Source organism: Cariama cristata, unplaced genomic scaffold (genome assembly GCF_000690535.1).
Source record: "Cariama cristata isolate BGI_N322 unplaced genomic scaffold, ASM69053v1 scaffold5333, whole genome shotgun sequence".
Classification (NCBI taxonomy): Eukaryota; Metazoa; Chordata; class Aves; order Cariamiformes; family Cariamidae; genus Cariama; species Cariama cristata.
Window position 1 is genome coordinate 10,728 of NW_009607668.1, and position 18,612 is coordinate 29,339.

The 18,612-nt window shown below is 40.7% G+C and overlaps 1 protein-coding gene across 1 annotated transcript; it reads right to left on the minus strand.

Annotated features, from left to right (window-relative positions):
- Nucleotides 1-610: 610 nt before the first annotated feature.
- Nucleotides 611-18,105, minus strand: LOC104159008 (MARVEL domain-containing protein 3-like). Its single transcript, XM_009696804.1, has 2 exons — nt 18,036-18,105; nt 611-1,311 (listed from the first exon to the last, which is right to left on the minus strand). Exons 1-2 carry the CDS (start codon nt 18,103-18,105, stop codon nt 611-613), a joined length of 771 nt encoding a protein of 256 aa, XP_009695106.1.
- Nucleotides 18,106-18,612: the final 507 nt, after the last annotated feature.

Here is an 18,612-nt window from a genome sequence, read left to right on the forward strand (position 1 = left end):
TGCAGCTAGTTCCTCCCAGCAGCATTCCTCAGGGAGCGCATGATCGGCATGTGTCGATCCCCGTGACTCAAAAGATAAAGCGCTTCACTAGCCCAAGCAAAAGAGGTCACAAGTGTAGCTTCGGCTGCGATTCAGAAAAGCACTTGAGTGTCCTTTGCTTTGTGAGCGGTGTGGCGTAAGGCAATAGGATGCATCAACAGGCACAGGAGCTGTTGAAGGCTGCCCACCCTAGCTGTGTATTCAGCTCCTTCTTCACGGGAAAGGAAAGGAAGCGTTGTCAGCCTAAGTTTGGCAGCACTACAGTTGCAACTTGTTAACAGCCCATTGCTGTTTGGATTTGGTCAGTGCAGGATGAAAACATTACAATCAAACACATTTTAAAAGCAGGAGTCCAGCTTAGACTGATGCAAAAAAACCTTGTTAAAACATCCATTCAGCGTCAATTTTATTACATCACGTTATAGCAGTATTGTTGTATTTGGGGATTCAATACACACTTCAGCACCTTGTAGGACAATACATTGTGGACTGGTCGCCTGTTTAGCACGCGATGCCCAGTGTCCATCCCTTGCTGAAGCTCCAGCTCTCTGGCATGGTCCCAGAGCTGACTTCACACTAACGTGGCAAGGGCCTGGACGTTCTGGGAGCTTTCAGAGGTTCTGTGGACGGCATGGTGGTTTCTGACGCTTCTGTCTCTAATGCTGCTTTTGGGGCTCTGCTGAGCCTTGGCCACATGGCTCTGGAAGGCCCGGACGGTTCGGATAGCGAGGACGCAGACCACAAAGCTGGCAAAGTACAAACAGGCGGCAGCGACACCAAAAAGGCCGATGGCCGCATCGCCACCCTGGACCACGCAGTTCATGGAGGTGTACCCACGGCGCGCGTACAGCCTCTCGCGCCTCTTGCAAACTTCTGTGGAGTTCACCTGGCTGACAAAATGGAGGTAGAGGCCGACCGCCACTACGTATGCCACGCCAGCCAGCAGGTTGAAGGCACACTCGCCGGCCAGCAGCCCCGTCCTGAGCTGCTGGATGGGTTTTGCTCCCACGACAAGGAAGACGAGGGTAAGCGCTGCTGCGGTTAAGCTGAAGGCTACTCCGCCATACACACAAGGGGCTCTCATCTGGGTGAACTGCATGTCTAGCTCCCTCACCTCCCGGAGCTCCGTGCCCTCAAAGGGGCTATAGGCTGAATTCAGGCTAAAGGATCCGAAGCCGCCAAGGGACGTGAAGCCTGCAACAGAGGCCTGGGCAGCGCCCACACAAATCAGCACCAGGAGGTTAACCGTGATTTCCACAAACTTCAAAATACCTGTAAGGAGCAGAAAGATGGGAATAGGTGTCAAAATCACATCTTGTGCAAACTGGGGGTGTCAGAAGTACACCAAAACCACAGACACAGAGCACTATTACTGAGATAGTCCTCTTGGCTACAGCTACAGAAGAGCGCTACTTTAAAAAAGGGCAGCGCAAGCTCTCGTGGGTACATTTCAGAGGTTGGGCAAATTACTTTTTTTAATTTGTCAGTGTGCTTGATAAATGGATCTTCATCTGGGTAAAGAAATCCATAAAAATTTTACTGTGCTTGTGTTATTGCCAAGGCGAGCGCACAGTGATTGTATTTTGGCCTGTAACTACTACTTGGCATAAACACACTCGGCAAGAAATAATCCAGTATGAACAAAATGCTGAGGTTAAAGCTGACAAAACCCTAGAAGCTTCTAATGGCTTAAAAAATTGTGCAAGTTATTTAGGTCCTTTAAAATGTGTTTACTGCTTCAACTTACACCCTTTTTTTGTCTTTCTAAGTGTTTGTTAATTTAAACTTATTATCTAAGCAGCTGCAACTTCCACTTCATCTCCTTCAGAGATAAAAATCTCTTCATAAATCTGAAAAAGCAGTACTTGATTGCACAAAAAAAGGAGGAGGGGAAGGAGGCAAAAACCACCTTATATGCAGAGGTAAGTTAAGTGAATTTGATACTGTGTCATATGTTCTCATCTACACTGCCACCTTCAGAAGAAAGCCCTGTTTATGACTTCTGAGCCGACTCTTCTTTTTCTTATGTTTTGCTACTGATAAAGTTAACCAAGGTTTTTAAAGGAAAACAAAAAAAAAGGTGGATAAAGGACTTCTTTTTGTGGTAATTGCCTGTCAGGAAGGTGCAGCATGCTAGATAAATCTGATTATTCTGTGACAGCTCACTAGGGGTCAGACTAAGATTAGTAAACATGACAGATGTTGAAGCGTAGCATAGCTAGAGTTGCCTCTTTGGGAAATGAAAACCCCTAGTGTACCACGCGTGTTGCTCCTCAAGTTCTGCAGTTAATTACACAATTGTGAATCTTATTATTCCATTGCAGTCTGACAGCCAAGAACGTAAGATGCTCAACACAGTGGTCCTATATTTGTCTTTAAAGTGGGGCAGGATCTGCGGTTTGCATACAGACTTTCATTTTATGCTGCTAACACTGATCAGGATGGCATTTTTCCTCTTGAGCAATGGCTCGGTGGTTGTTAAGTCTGTATGGGCTTGAAAAGAAAGGGCTGAAGCAGTATGCAAGGGAATTAGACAAATTCCTCTCTTGTGTTGCCAGATGCTTCTAACCGAAGAAAACCAGTGACAACCACCATGAAGGATTATCGGATATTCCCGTTCTGCCCCTTTTTATTCCTCCACAGAGGGCTGAAGTCGCTATCTCCTTCCTGCTGCCGCTTGCTCTTCATGGGAAGGTGTTTGCAATGGTTTGACAAGGGCCTTTGGCCACTTCAGGAGCTCCTGCTTCCACCTCTACCCAGACTGGTCGCCTCATTTCTGCTAATGCAGTTGGAGGTAGGTACCAAGCCTATTCACATCGTGGCCTTGCAAACCATCCCAGAAGCACAAAGAGGAGCAGCAATAATGGTGGAAATACCTGGGAACAGATATCTGAGGCTCAGCATGTTTCAGTTTGTGTGTGTATATATATATATACACACATATATACACAACTGAATACATATACAGATTTCATATCCTAAAAGGAATTAGGTAGAGCAGTCAGAGAAGACAAAGTACCCTTGTTGAGGAGGAACTAAGCGTGCAGTTCTATGTATGTGTTCTTCAGAGGTGATGCTGATTTCTGCACGACAACACGCCTTTTTCTTGACCCTTCTACACAACCATTTCTGTGAAGCAGGGCAAGAACCATGCTGGTTACCAGATGTGTTCAGGAAGCTTCATATATTTCAAAGGAAATATTTGTGAAGCTAAATGTAAAGAGAAACTTAAATCTTGGTCCATGAGACAGGATTTGGAACTCCTTGTACCAAATTCAAACAATGCAGCCAAAAGACTCAACGTTTTTAATGGGTACAGAGTCATCACATTACCAGGACTGTTCAAAATATTTTCAAAGCGTAATAGCTGTACAGGACATTCATTGGAACTGGATCAGGTATTTTTTTTGCCTGCTCAATTTAGCTGTACAATATGCCTTCCAAATACAGGGACTCAACTTAGGTCCTCGTGGCCCTTGGACAGTGTTGGACGTAGAAAGCCACTTCCCTTTTTAAGGGCTGACTACTGATTTCAAAGATGCTCCATCAGGAAGCAGTTCTTACAAGTCTACAGGGAGGAAAGACCATTTGATTAAGGGAAACATAAATTTTAAATATGTTTCGGAGCTTGGAATTTGGGAATTCATGACTAGTCAGCTTTCTTGTACTGCTGTCTTCAGAATTTCCCTTTCGTCTGTGACTGGTGAGGCACTCTGACCTGCCGAGCATCAATTTTTCATGTACATCACCTTGCTAAGCTTTAGAAAGGGCAATTCTCTGTTGTCAAAGTAGTCAGCACCTGCTGCGAACCTCCCCACACTTATAACTGAGCCCAATCCTCAATGACACTGCTCCAAAACTTCCTATATATTCACAAATTCCGTATGCAACCCCTTAACTTCACTGAGCTGATTGCTGGTACCACAGTAGGGCTGGCAGAACGTGTCTCTTTGCTCATGGGATGACAAATATGATCAATGTAGGTCTACTGTATTTTTAACTGCAGCAGTAGATGCTTTCATGGCATGCCTGGAAGATTTCCTTAGACGGGGCATTCAGGTTTGACAGGTTTTGTATGTACCTGTACAGTTTTCACACATGCCTGCTGTAGAATTGATGAGAGTAACTAAACAATGGAGAGAGGATCAGCAGCAGTTACTCCACCAGTTATTTGCATCACATGGATTAACTTTTTTTTTTAAAAAGTGCAATAACAAAGCCTCCTGTATCAAAGAAAATCCTAAAATGATAAGCAGAACGAAGCTGTGCATTACAGGTCTGCAATGAGAGCCAGCAGGGTTTGTGAAAGTAGCAGACAATTAGTGGAAATCCCTGAGGCCTTGTACAATCATCACGGCTTTGATGGAAATATTAAGCCCTACGATATGCTCAGATCTTGACCCGGGCACCCCAAAAGCCTCGTGCAACCTTGATCTGTGACAGTTACAAGCTGATACCCAATCATACTATACTAGTATAAACAGGATAGACAGATGTGAGAAATAAGGAATAAAAGGATAGTTAAGTTTCGAATCTTAGCTCTGTCAAGGTGTGCTAACGCACAGATACTAGCAGTGACCAATGTCAAGCAGTGTACTGCTGGCAGAAAGGGCTGAGTTAAAAGCCACACTTCTGAGCCTGTGCTGCTGTTCCTGCTTTCAAGGGCCAGTTAGCTATGTCATCTTAAGAGTTACAGCTGCAGAAACTAGACAGCTAAAAGGTCTTCCTACAGGGAAGTTACTTACCTCTACAACTGTTCCCTAATCCCATGCAACAATGAACGTATTGCAAGACTTGAATGTAAAGTGACAGGAGGTCTGAAAATCTCAGAACTCCACTGGTCTGGTTATTTTTTCCTTTTTCAAGTTCAAAATCTTGAGATCTATCTACTGATTTGTATTAAAATTAGCACAGTGAATAGTTGGCTTTGGGAACTAACCCTCTCCATACTGAGGAAGTAACGAGACTCAAGTCTGCGCTCCTGGATTTCCATTTCCTTTCCCATGCTTTTTTCCGGCACTGCTTTTCAGCACTGAAGGTGAGGAGAACGGCTGCAATTTAAAAGATGGTGGGTGTTGCTGGAGCTTTCCAGAGAACTGTTTCATTCATTCCATAAAATCTAAATCTCCAATGGATAGTAACTTCAGTGTATCGTACTTGTTTGAATCCAGTCTTTTTTTGCTGTGAGTAGACTTCCTGTTATAACAAACAGCAGCCCTCCAATTTATAGTATTAATCTACTACTCATTTTTTTCTTCCCCTTCTATACCAGCTGCCTGCAGTGCTATTGCCATGGTGTTAACCCACTGATCAATGGTTTTGTCTTCTGTCAAATGGTGGGTTCAAACGTCCAGCAAAGCAGCCAGGCAGGCTGTTAAGGGTACAGATCCGCAGGCAGCTGACCTTACTCTAATGGCTCCTACCCTTGGCTGGGCAGTCACCGCTTTTGTCCCCTGCCCAGTAATAACTCCAGCCTAGCGTTAGGCCCTTCCAAGAGCAGTTTTAATAAATTAAAATGGCAGGAAACAATTCAACTCTTTTCTTGTGTGCTGCTGTTTTTTCCTGCAACTTTAGCAATTTGGAGTGACTCACAGCGTATCTGATGAGCAATCGTGCTGGCACAAGTTTAGCAGGGGAAATAACACAGCCAGGACCAGAGAAAGACCAGAAACTCCTTTTCAGGTGAGGTGAGCTGTTAAATCTGCATGCTCTGCCTCATAAAACTACACTGCCGCTGACTGTGTGGTACCCAGTAACTCAACTGTGTGCTCAAGTCTCATGCATCAGAAGCTGTAAAGAGGCATTTTCATCCAGGCACTGTGGCAGGACAGCCCCAGTATTCAGGTGTCAGGATCACAGTGTGCGTACGTACGTGTGTACATAAAGTGAAATGGTCAATTCGTGTTTGTTCCTATGTTTCTGCAGCTGACATAAATGAATCTGCAGGACAGTCAGTTCTGGCTGTTTCTGTTGAACTCCCCTGACCCCACGAGGGACTGAGGAGGCCTTCAAAGTGTCTCCCTCCACTGCGTCCTGGCACAGTAGTCACTTTTCCTCTGTTGACTGCACATGGACTCTCTCTCCTGTCTCTTTTGGTGTCACTCCCTCCTCTTCAGTTAACGTCCCTGTGTACTTCTAAGATATTTTATGTTTGTCGTTCTCCATTCTGGCTCGCGTTCTCCCTCTGCTTCCTCTGCAGGCCACATACCACTGGGACCAGTGGTACCCAGCTGGCAGCCCCAGGGGTGCCTGGCTGTCCCCCTCAGGCACCCCGACCCTAGCAGCCGCACAGGTCAGTGGTGCCTGCGTCACATTCCCTTAGGAGTTGCTCCAGCAGAAAGGAAGAGAGGAGGTAGAGGCCACAACACACGCATTAAAAATCATTCTCCCAGCCTTTCTCACTGAAAGTTGTCTTTTGTTGTTTTTTTTTTTTTTCCAGTTTGGGTAGCTTTCTGCTTTCCAGAGGTAATTTTTTTTCTTTCTTTCTTTTCAAAAGAGCAGACAAGTATTTTGACCATATATAGTGACTTACAAAAGCAGCAGTCGGTCCTGAAAAGGATCCCAAATGCTGAACTTCTCTTGCTAGTCCAGGTTTGGCATTCCCCAGAGAGTAAAGGCACAGCTCAATGCGCAGCTTTGGTCACCTCTCTGCTACACTGAGTCGGTGGTGGGAGGAATAGATAAGGGGGAAAGGGGAGAAAACATCAAAGGAAAGAGGGGTTTTGTTCTGCTTTTGAAAGGGGACAAAAATGTGACAGAAGTGGGGAGGAACCGAAATGGTGGAGGAGAACTGAACAAGGGAAATGAAATGGAGACAACAGTTGCAACAGATTAAAAATATTAAATCTGGATGCAAAGTATTAAAACATCTTGCTAACAGTATTATTCCCCTTATGTATACCAGTACAAAGCAAGATCTTACTGAAACCAGTAACAAGAATTCAACCAACTTCACTAATGCAGGATCAGGGCAATACACAGCTTTGTCGTAAACAAACAAATCCCCCCCAAGACCCCCCCTCGCCCCCACCATTGTTTTTGTAAGCCTCTGTTCTTCAGCCAGTGGTGGGATTTAGCTTTCACTGAGTAAAACTAAAATCTCCCTAATGGGGTAATGTTCAAAGGCAGAAAAAAACACAACCCAACCCTAGAACACAAGAGTTAGGCAACGTAACCCCAACAGAATCCTGGCTTTTCAAAGGACCCAAGGGATCTACATACTCAGAGCCAACTGAATTTAAATGGCACATAAGTGCCCAACACATTTATGCTCATTTGAGATATCCGTCTTACTGGAAATTGATGGAAAAATAGTTAAAAACTGGGAAAATTAAATGATTTATGTGCCCTAAAAAGAAGCATTATTGTTATCTTTTAATAAGTTGTCCCTCTTTAGTCAAGATAATCACTCCATTAGGAAATCTCAAAGGATGACCAGCCTTGGTTTTAATGATTCAGAGACGCCTTATGTTCACAATTAGAGTGCTCAGATCCAAATGTATTGTTCTGTTTTTTTCTGTGTATCATCTTCCCTTAAAGAACTACTGTCCCACCTGCTCTATTCCTTCTGCTTAGTACCCTCCCATCCTCTCAACAGTGCTGTCCAATTTTCACAGGAAAGGGTGGACTTAATTTGTAGAACTACTGCCTCAGCCTCTTTCCCCACCACTGTATGACACTAAGATTTACTTGCCATCAAGACATGGCTTCAGTACAACCCAGCCCCTGCCTGGGAACAACAGCTTTGGTCTAGTTGTTCCCAATAGTTCTTTAAAGCATCGCTTCTAGCATGTTCTTGATTTCTCTTGTGTTAACCAAGCATGAGTCATCTTCCACAGTTTTGGAGAGAGTGGGAAGCAAAATGTCTTGCATTGAACTGTAGCACTTGGCAATAGTGATTTAAATACAACAGCTGTAAAAGGCTCTACATGTATTTGTAGCACTGGTAGGTCTCTGCACAGTCACCTTGTGTTCTGCGTTTCAGAAAATGGCCTTTTTTCTTCCTAATGTACCCATAGTTCTTTCAAGTAGTAAACAATATCTTGGTATCGAAACAAACTTGCAGGAGACTTTTTTTAAAAAAAAAGAGTTCAGAAAACAATGAAACAGTCTTGTTCCTTATGCCAACTTTCCATAGCCACTCCCTCCGTTTGAACTGAAAGTGAGCCGCCTTTAGAAAGTACGAAGATTAGGGTGTTACTGCTCTTCAAGTAATCATAGTCTGGCTGAAGGTAGGTCAGGTTGGAGGCATCTGTGAACCTGAGCTTCTCATTCACTTTACCAATTGTTGGTTGTCACACTTGGTCAGCAGCATCCCTGACTGGGTGGATTTTTCTGCTTTAAGTGAGCTAAGATCACCTGCTCAAGAAATAGAGCTACATTCAACCGATAGTCAGTCTGCTGTTATCAATTAGCTTTGAGAGCCACTTTTTAAAGAGAAGAGTTTTTCTTGGCTCCCAGAATTTGGGTCAGATGTGGGGAAGACAAACCCAGTGGTCTTACAAGAAAGATGGTGCAACTCCTGTTCGATACTGGTAGAGAGCAGACTTAATTAAGATTTCCCACTAGGGAAGAATGGACTAGAGTCTAACACATAGCTAACAGTTAACATGAACTTTGCCAGTTATCTTCCCCTGCCAACTTAAGTGAGTCTTCTCAGTTGTAGCTCTTCCTTCTCTAAAAATGACAGTGTACATGTTAGCACAATGCCAAAAGGTGGATGAAAAAAATTTGATATAAAGATGTGGGCAGAGTGAAGTCCCACGGGCAACAGTTTGCTGAAAGTAACGTTTGGCATCTGCAACTACTGTAGCTCCCTTGCATGTTTTTATAGAGCTAACTGTTCATGGCTATTGTATTTCACAGCAAACAGGACTTACCTCAGAGCAGGAAGGTTACCTGCAGCTCTGTCACTGTATCTTGTTACTGTGCAATTTTAATTAAGCATTTTGAATAACTGGGATTATTTTAATCTGTACAGATCCATCCAATTCCCACTATTAATATCCTCCATCTTGACAATGACAAGATTAAAAAACTTGATAGCAAATTCAGTTTGTTAGTACACTGTATTTAAAATCTACTTTGTAACAGATGGGAGGGGCATCTCATTACAATGAGACTATAGGGGACTTTAGTGCTCCATTCTTACAGCAGAAATATGTCGAAATTAACTGCTACAGGAACAGCGTATGACAGCTTTGAGCACAATTCAAAGGAGCTAAGCATGGTGGACTGTAGGGGCAAGATGTGAAGATGGTGACTACAAAATACATCAGTTTCTAACCATATTGGGTGCCTCCACAGAAATTTAAGTATCCTGCTGACCACTGCTGAAAAGATCTAAAATGTGCTGCTGAACGTACTTGTCAAACGCTTGTTTTCATCCACAAAGTTGCCTGCATTACGCACATTTAATGACCCTTCAGTGTTTTTGAACATACGTAACTGAACCTACAGCAGGTCTTTTACTTCAGTCCAATGCCTCTTGTAGACCACTGTTCTCCCCCAACCTCTCTACAGCACTGGAAGGGATACAAGTGCTCTGCAAAGTATTTTTCCCCTCCTGCTCCCATATCTGACTCCAAGAATGGCATCGGGACATAACAGAGCAACATAACAGCAGCAGTATGTTTATAAACAATGGCAAAACCCAAACCAAGTGTCTACTAGTGTGAACCCTGTGTTTAGGGTGACTTTTCATCTCAGTATTCTTTCCAGTCTATGAGTATTTGCCAGCATGCATAGCTACAGGAAAAAAATTCGACTGTGTTTTGTAAAAACATAAGCTTATAGAGGTTTACATTTGAATTAATGCTGGCTTGTTAATGCATGAATATATCCTGGAGAAAGTAATTGTTACTCACTAATTCTATTTCCTCCTCCAAATAAATTCAGTTTGATATTTCCTCCTGGCTATGCTTGAAATTGGAGACTTTTCTTGTTGTTACAAACCATAATGCCGTCTTTTTCTGAGAGGAAATTGGTCTGAAGGTTTTAACAATTGTGGATGTTAGAATGTAGGCTAAAGCCATGATTGTTTGGAAATGCCTACAATATGCTTAAGAAATCTGACAGTATTCATGGCATAAAGCTGCGTTCATGACAACAAAGAACAGGGATTCAATTATACTTGCTCCCCTACAAACTGTTTTCTAACCTTTTTAGTGCTGTCTCCCTTAAATGCCAAGTAGGTTGAAGAATTAAAAAAAAAAAGTTATTAGCTCAAATTATGATCAGCACGGTACAATTCTATACAAGGCAAAAGTGCAGGCATTTCCTGAGTTGCATACTGACTGAAGATGGGAGAAACTTAAGTTTACCTTCACTGTTTAAGCAAAACTAAAGGAAGCATTAACCTGGAATTGCATTGCTCCATCTCTTTCACACCAATATACATAATAAAAAGAAAATGAAAAGTTTTCAAGGTCAAGTGAGCAAGTATCTATGACCAATTTAAGATCAACAATTCACTGTTGGGTTCGACTCAGATTTCGCTCTCTCTAAGACGAAAGACGCAGCATGGCAGCCAGCCCTGAACACTTCTTTCATTCCCTCTGGTAACCAAAAGCACTGAATCTGGTTATATTTTCCAAGGACCCAAAGTGGGGTCCTTTGAAAGGCAAATATGATTACTAACTTAGTTTTTCTACACAGAAGAGAAAACTACAGAAATTTTACCTGCACCATGAAAAGCAAGTTGAATGTTTTCTTCTGAAAAAATTTCAGCTCTAAGTATCCCCAAGCCAAAAATTCTTTTTGTTTTCAAAGTGTGCTGCTTCAAATGGCACTCACTATTGTGCATCAGTTGTAAGAAATAGTTATTGCAAGCAGTGGTTCCTTAGTTGATGAAAGGTTTCTCTTTATCACGAACATTTTATTTCCAATTCCCATATAATTACATAGAGCACCTATAGAGCCTGACACCAGTCTATAAGCTGTTCCTTAAGTCTCCTTCACTACTACAGAAACAGAAGGTGGCAGATTTCTGTGTTTCTATTGCCTTTTGAATCTGTAATCTGCAGATCCACAAGTGTGATACACCTATGAAAAAAAAGATACGGAAACTAGACATAAAGATAGCATAGCAAGGAAGAGTCAAAAGAGGGAAGTAATTTGAAAGAATCAGCAGATACATGAAGAAAGGTGATCCAAGTGGTAGTGCTCTGAAATTACACAAGCTCCTGTGAGATAACAGATCCTCTCACAGGTTAGCAGTGCTTAAAAGAATATAAAGAGTAAGAGAAACCAACAGTTTTCAAACAAATAGAGTTAAGAGAGAAATCTCTGTTTTATGCTGCCTGTTACGAGTTATGCCCATGTCAGCAGTGCAATGGGAGTGGATCTGTAGAGTCAAACAGTTGGAGATAAAGGCCTAGGGGCTTCACGATAGGCATTTTCTGGGGAGAGAGAAGTACTACATTTTAGCTCTAGTTTGGTCCAAAGGACAGAGTGCCTGCTAGTAGTTACAGCTCATCCTTTCATTTAGTTTTATCCAAAGGAAATATATATAGTTTGTGCATCCTGACACTGCTCTGCAACATGGCCCAAAGAGCTGTAAGTGAGGACTCCAAAAAGATTCAGCTCAAAAGTACACACCAAAAAACTATGGTAGATGCACAGATTAATGAATTGAAAAGATTGAAAAGTTAGATGGCGAAGTCTGTTTTAATAGTAATCACAAAAAATTCTTCATGATTGCAAACTTTAAAATCGGTAGGCTGCTGAGAGCTCAAGCTCTTGAATGAGAAATTAATGAAGTGGGTATTTAATAAGCAACCTCACACTTCATGCCTGTACACACAAACAGGTATTAAACATAACAGAAGCAAATACAGTTTTCCAATTCAGGAAATTCCACCAATCTGAAGTTTGGAGAAGACAGCTCACTCTCTACTGCTCCAAACTCTGATGGTCCTCCTAAATTTGCACTCTAGTACACTGTTTGAGCGGATGTGTAATTAGGTGCCTCATATGATCCAGTACTGCTACCCGCATGATCCTACCTGAATGGCTTTGAATAGGTATTGCTCATATAATGTTTTAACAGGTTTTTTTTTCCTTCTCTTTCAAGATGAAAGGATTAAAATGTTTTGAAGTTTCTTAGATGGTATCAAATGTTCGTACCAGCAAAAGGCATCCGTATCAGTTGTGTCTTCTGTTATATTTGGGTTGGGTTTATTTTCTTAATATGGTTGTAGGAAAAGAGAAAGGGAGTGGTGATTAAGGAGGGCAGATGGGAATAACAAAGATAGGAGAACGATGTCCTTTTTTCTGCTGCTTCTTGCAGCTAAGGTGTTCAAAGAATCCCTACAAAAATAACTAGCTATTTCCAAAACTCAGCTTTAGCTTTTTGCAATATTGCTGATGAAACATGGCTGAAGAGGGCAGTATCTGGGTGAAGCAAATACTTTTCAGATCCCTGGTTGTTCAGAATTCCTCTCCAGTTTGCCAAACTGGTCAACATGCACAAAGAGCGTAAGTGTATTTGCTGGGCAAAAGAAAAAAACAACAACCAAATCCATAGTGAAAGTAGAGTGATGCACAGTCAGAAACTAAGGTTCACATTTCAGTTGTTGCTTTGGAAAAGACTGTGGTATATCCCTTGATTTCCCGGCCTTGTTTGACACTAGTTTATTTTAGGATTATGGTGATTGGGAAGGGCGAATTTCACTAGAGTGCTGATAAATCATTGCAAAAGAAAGAGATGGTTAAGAAGTATTTACAGGAACTTTTCATGCTGTAAGAAGTTGTAGCTCACATGTACTGACTTCTTAGTGAACAATTCATGTAGCTTTTCATTTATAACACAGTAACTGCAGGGAATACAGAATTCTCAAAACAATTCTAGGAAATTATGCTAAATCTTGGTACTTTCAAAAATTAAACAAATGGGAGTAACATTCTCATAAACTTATAAATTTCCAATATCTTTTCATTTTTTGAAATAAAACTGCTAACAAAAGGGTTTATTTTCTACATGATCACTCCTCCCTCCTCCACTGCAAGCTCAGACATTAAATTTTTGGAAAATACTGAGCAATACCTGGGGGAGGGGTGGGAGTGAAATCATCATCGTCAACTGATGCATCCAAAACTAGGACATTTTGAAAATGTTAATGATGTTTAATGCACTGAAATAATGAGAAGCAAATGTGGGGGAAAAAACCCCAGCAAGTCACATTAAGCTATCCATAAGTCTAAACAACCAGTGAAACTGAAAACTAAAAATAGCTTGCCACTTCATTTTTCTAAAGCTGTGATAAAATAAGGCATGGAGATTTCTAGAGCTTCTCAGACATGTTAAAATAATTTAGTATTGTTGAAGAAGAAACTGCTGATACAATTTTATCAGGGACAAAGTATCAGTATGGCTCTGTATTATTAAATATGCTTTACTAACTGCTGGCATTAAATCTCCTCGAGATGAAAACCAAACTGCATACAAATACACAGAACATATTTATAAGAGAAAATAGTTCAGCTCACTCTTAAAATTGTTCACATATTCACATACAGACAAATATTAAGACCAAATTGACTGTGTTATTTAACTTTCTTTCACGGAGTGAAGAAATAATCTAATATTACGTATTTTAATTTACTTCCAACAACTAAACTCTTAATTAGTCTCTCTACTGGAGGACACTGAAAGGCTGTTTATAGACTTTGGCCAAAGACTTTGCACCTAGCTGCAAGTTTCAACTCAGACTGCAGTGAGCCTTTCCTACAAACAAGATGAGAATGCTCATTGTCCTGGAACAGGCAAAACTTCAAAGACGTAATGGATATTTTAGCAACTTTTTTTGAGTTTACAGGAATGAGTTTACTAAGTGTTAAGGCTCATTTCCTCCCACATTAATGCTCATTTCTCTCCTTATTGTATTCACTTTCTAGCTATGAAAAAAAAACCCAAGTTATTTCTCTGGAGCTGTTTTATTGGATTAATGTCCATAAAATAGTTTTGTCTCCTGCAATGTTGCTTTACGAAGATGTATCAGTGATGACTGGATTAAATCCAGAGTTGATAAAAAGTCTGAGAAGAATGTGTCAGAAATAAACTAGCATCAAAGCTTCAACAGCCATCTTTAAATTGCCTACAAATATCTATTCTATTCCTAAATCCCAAAGGTTAACTCTTGCTGCACAACCTGGGTGATTACACACAGGACCCACTCTAATGGTCTGGATGCATATTCTGGAGATGCATTTTCAAGTATCTAAATATCTCTGTAAATCTTGCCTTTAGATGCCTAAAATGTGCTAGTAAATCAGAGTTATGTCATGCATTAACTTTAACTCTCCCAGTTTGTTTATGTGTTGTTTTTTTTTTTAAATAGTCCTCTAGCTTTACTTTGTTGTGCTTCTAAACACAGAAACCAAAACCAAGACAAGTCCTTGGAAGGAGAGGGGTGGATGGCAGGCAGTAAGAATCTCACATACCTCTTGTTGTGCATACCTTTGAACACTTCATTGAGAAGGTTTCCTTGGGAGGATAACACACTGGTGGTGGGCCAAAATATTCCTGTGCTGCTCCTGAGGTTCTAGAGTAAGGGTCTGAGCAAACAGTAGAAGTCCTTGAGTTCTGGCCACCTTGGATGTCTTCTGTTGATCTACAATGGAGTAAATGACTAATGTATATTAGTATGCTCTCTCTTGAACACTAGAACATGAAAAACGGGCAGATGCTCCTGTTAGTGGAACCAGCTAGCCTGCTTCACAGGTATCTGGTCATTTTTGCTTGCATGTTTTGAAAGCAAATATCCCAAATACTTGTATAAATCCATGTTCAGAAGGATATTTGCACTTCATAGTTCTTATTTTTGAAAACTGGGTACTCACCAAGTAGGCTGGCTGAATTTATTAGGTTACTTGCAAAAGGTAGCAAGGAGGAGGGTGTGGGGAGAGTTCCTGTTCCCATAAAAACAAGTAACAGCTTTTTCATGAAAACCAAACATTTTTAGCTAGTCCATAGCAGCCCAGAGAATAAAAATGAGAAATATTTTCACATAATAAATGTGTAAAGTAGCGCAACTATTTCATGGGTAAGCGTTTTGTCAAGTTTGTACTTCCAATTACCGTCTCACAAAGATGCCTTTTAAAAGAATGAAAGCTATTAAAAGAAACAGATAAAGATTTTAAAGTGGGAAAACAAATTTGCCTATTTAAATATTTCTCTTTTTTTTTTTGTTTGAGATCTTTGACTATACTTGAAGAGGAATCTAAAATCGACCCCAAAAAAATCACTTTCTTGTGTCTCCAATTAGACTCTTCACTCATATACTTCAAGATGGAATTGTCCACTTTGCTGCAATGACATTCAGCTCCACATCTGAATCCTGATGATTTTTAAGGTTGGTGACATTTCTATTATTCTATGGGAAAAGTGAAATTTGCCTTTTTTAAACTGAGTTAACACTCAGGTTAAAAGAAACATTGGGTGTAAATTGTTTTGTGTCTAGTCTAATCTAAATGTTCTCCCTCATCTGAAGGAGAATTGGACCTGGCCTTCTTCAAGGTATAGCTGGATGATTTTGTTATTAAAGGGTATTTTAAGTCTCATTCAGCATTATTATTTTTAAAAGTTTTTTTCCTATTCAGTTTTTAATCTTGAATTTCTTATCCATAGATCAGCATTTTCAACTGTAGTTTTGTTTCCTAGTATGACTGCACTTTGCTAAGGTTTATCTTCATCCAATTCCAGATTCAACTTACAAATATTATCTCATTCATCCACATTAAATCATATTCTTTCTAGTTTTTACATTTTAATTAAGACATTCAATAACAAGACCAACGCTAACATCTCTGCATGTAGTTGCCAACAGCTCTATTTGGCCGAAACATTTCTGATTTTTCTGACCTTTGTTCTATGTCTTGTGCAACCACCAAAGCATCCTGCGCAGCTGTGTCACATAAATTAAATAAGCTGTATGATTTATAAGACTTCCAGTTAACTTGAAAGCAATCCCTTTGGTACTTCAGATGCAGCTGCTTCTCTCTATTGTATCCTGCTACTTGCCAGAAAACAAAACAAAACAAAAGCCAAAACAAAAACTCCCTAACATTCAGCAACAGGGTACCATTAGGGAAAAAATTTTCTTTCTTTTAGATGCTTTTTTTTCTCACAATGGCCTATTCTGGCCACCTTTGCTCCTGTTTTCCTTCAGGACTTTCCAGTTCTGGGTAATGCAACTGTTTCTCCCCAGCAATGAGAGGAAGCTTGCTATAGGAGTTTCAGAGAGAAACGCATTTGGAAAGAGAAATACTCTGGCTAGAAAGTCTTGCTCATAAGGGATGAAAGCATCAGGCACCCAAATTACAGCTTCCACGAAACTCTTCCCACCTATTTCATTATAGTATCTGGAGGTCTTTTGGTCAATCAGCCTGAATCTTCACCAAAATACTGAAATATCCTTACAAAAGCAGCTGGTTTTGTCATGAGAGCTACGCAGGGAAAATGCTGTTAGGTTAAGCCAAACTCCATCAAAAGAACTGATGGAGAAGTTTCTTGATTAGTTGTAGTGAGGACTGGTGCCCCTCAGATTCTCGGCTTGACTCTAAGAATTACCTCTATGGCTATTACATCTGTAGCTGCAGCTTCCCTTCCTCTAATCCCTGGTGGATACAGGGATGATTTGTTGGCCTTTACACTCTGTCCACCAATTTTCAGTCTACATGTCCAGTCATTTAAAACTAACAGTGAAAATAGGAAGTCCAGAGAAGCACTTTATCAAGAACTGGTGGTTTAATTTATAGCTATCCTTTCATATACTGCTTATATTATGCTATATATGAAAAAAACACCACACCAGAAAACCCAAAACTCAACCCTTTTTTCTTTTTTTTATCTCCACAGTGCAATGACTACATTCCTGGCATTTGCGGCTCTCACTTCTAATATGTTCAAGATAATTTAACTGTATTGCCTCCTGACCTCTGCTTTTGCTAAGGACAGTCATGCAGCCTCTGAGGATGATTCTTACGCTGACCTTTCTTCCCATTTCTCTCCAATTTTTCACAATTTAAGAGAGACACAAGAAAAATTCATTAGCTATTTTCGTAACACAATAGGATTACCACCATTCAAATGTTTTATACTTAGCCGTAAGTACTCCTTCTAGTCCACACAGTGCTCTTCACTGCTGCTTTTATTCTTATTCTTTTATTCTTGCTAAAATTCATATTATCATGGACTACTTCAGTATTTCAGCTTTTCAATAATCTTATATTTATCTCCTCTCCCTCTCTGCCTCTATTCTTAAATTGCCCTACAATCATAGCCCAGAGACAAAAAGGGAGTTGCCAGTGGTGTTTAGAGGTACAGACCTCTCTTCTACAATGCAGTCACTGGCATGCCCTTAAAAGAAAACAGCCTAAGCTCACGTCTAATATGCTGTAGGCTGGCCAGGCTGGAAGGAGAAGTGTAATATCCTCACAGCTTTTTTGTCAGTCCAGACCTCTTAGTTGATGTGCTTATCGTGCTGATAGGGGCTGACCCATTATCAAGTGCTGCAAACAGCCTTAGACACTTTAAAAAGTACTCATTTATTGACTGCGACTACTGAAATTAATTTTGGTTTCGATTAATATCGACTTGTTCACAGCTGAACTTGAGCAACCTGAGAGTTCAGTAAATCCCTGTGCTGGTCTCAGTCATGTAACATTCTCATTTAAGCAATCCATATTTGGCAAGCCATGGCTTGCTGTCACCTGCTGACCAGCTTCTTCAGGAACTGTACTAAGACACATGGCCACACTTCACCTACTTGTGACCCAACTTGATCCAGATAACCCCAGGAAATTCACATCTCACTTGTGTCACGCAGCCTATCTTTCTGCCCCCTCCTGAGCTCCATATCAATAAAAAGGTTAAATTTCTAAGTGTAAAACAGCTTCCTGATTCCAAATGTGGCATGCTTATTCTTCATGATTTCAAGGCTGAGTAAAAGCTTTCTTTATTATTGCAATATGAAGGTATTTGATAAAAGACGTACCTTGCATTGTACGGGTATGGTTTTCTCGCTCTTCTGTCTTCCTCGTATCTATCAGATCCATGGTTCTCATGGCGCCTGTATTGCTTATCTTGGTATCGTCTCCCGGCATGAGACATCTTGTTCTTACATGTATTCTTTCTCTCTAAAATAACTTCCTGAGCCAGAGAAATAAAACTGGTTCATTTTATAGCTCTACTTAAAGTTATTCATTGACCAGCACTCACATCCATTTCATGCTGATTCAAAACTTAGCACAGACTTCCTCAAGAACTGAAGGAAGTAAACCCCTTTAAACTACAAAAGTGATGTAACTTCATTAAAGGAGGAAGTTTTTCTTTACATTTTCCTATTCATTGAGTAATGTTTCTATATTCAACATTTACTGTGCTTAGCTTATATACTCAGTCTGCTCTCACTCTCCTGCCTTTGCTGCAAAGACAAGGCATGGTGTCCACTAAGAACATGACTTGGCTTCTCTAACACCGTCTCTTACATAAAGTACTAAACCCAGCAAACACCAGCGCATTGCATGAGCGTGCATACAACTGCCACCGACGGCAGGGCAAACCCGAAAGCA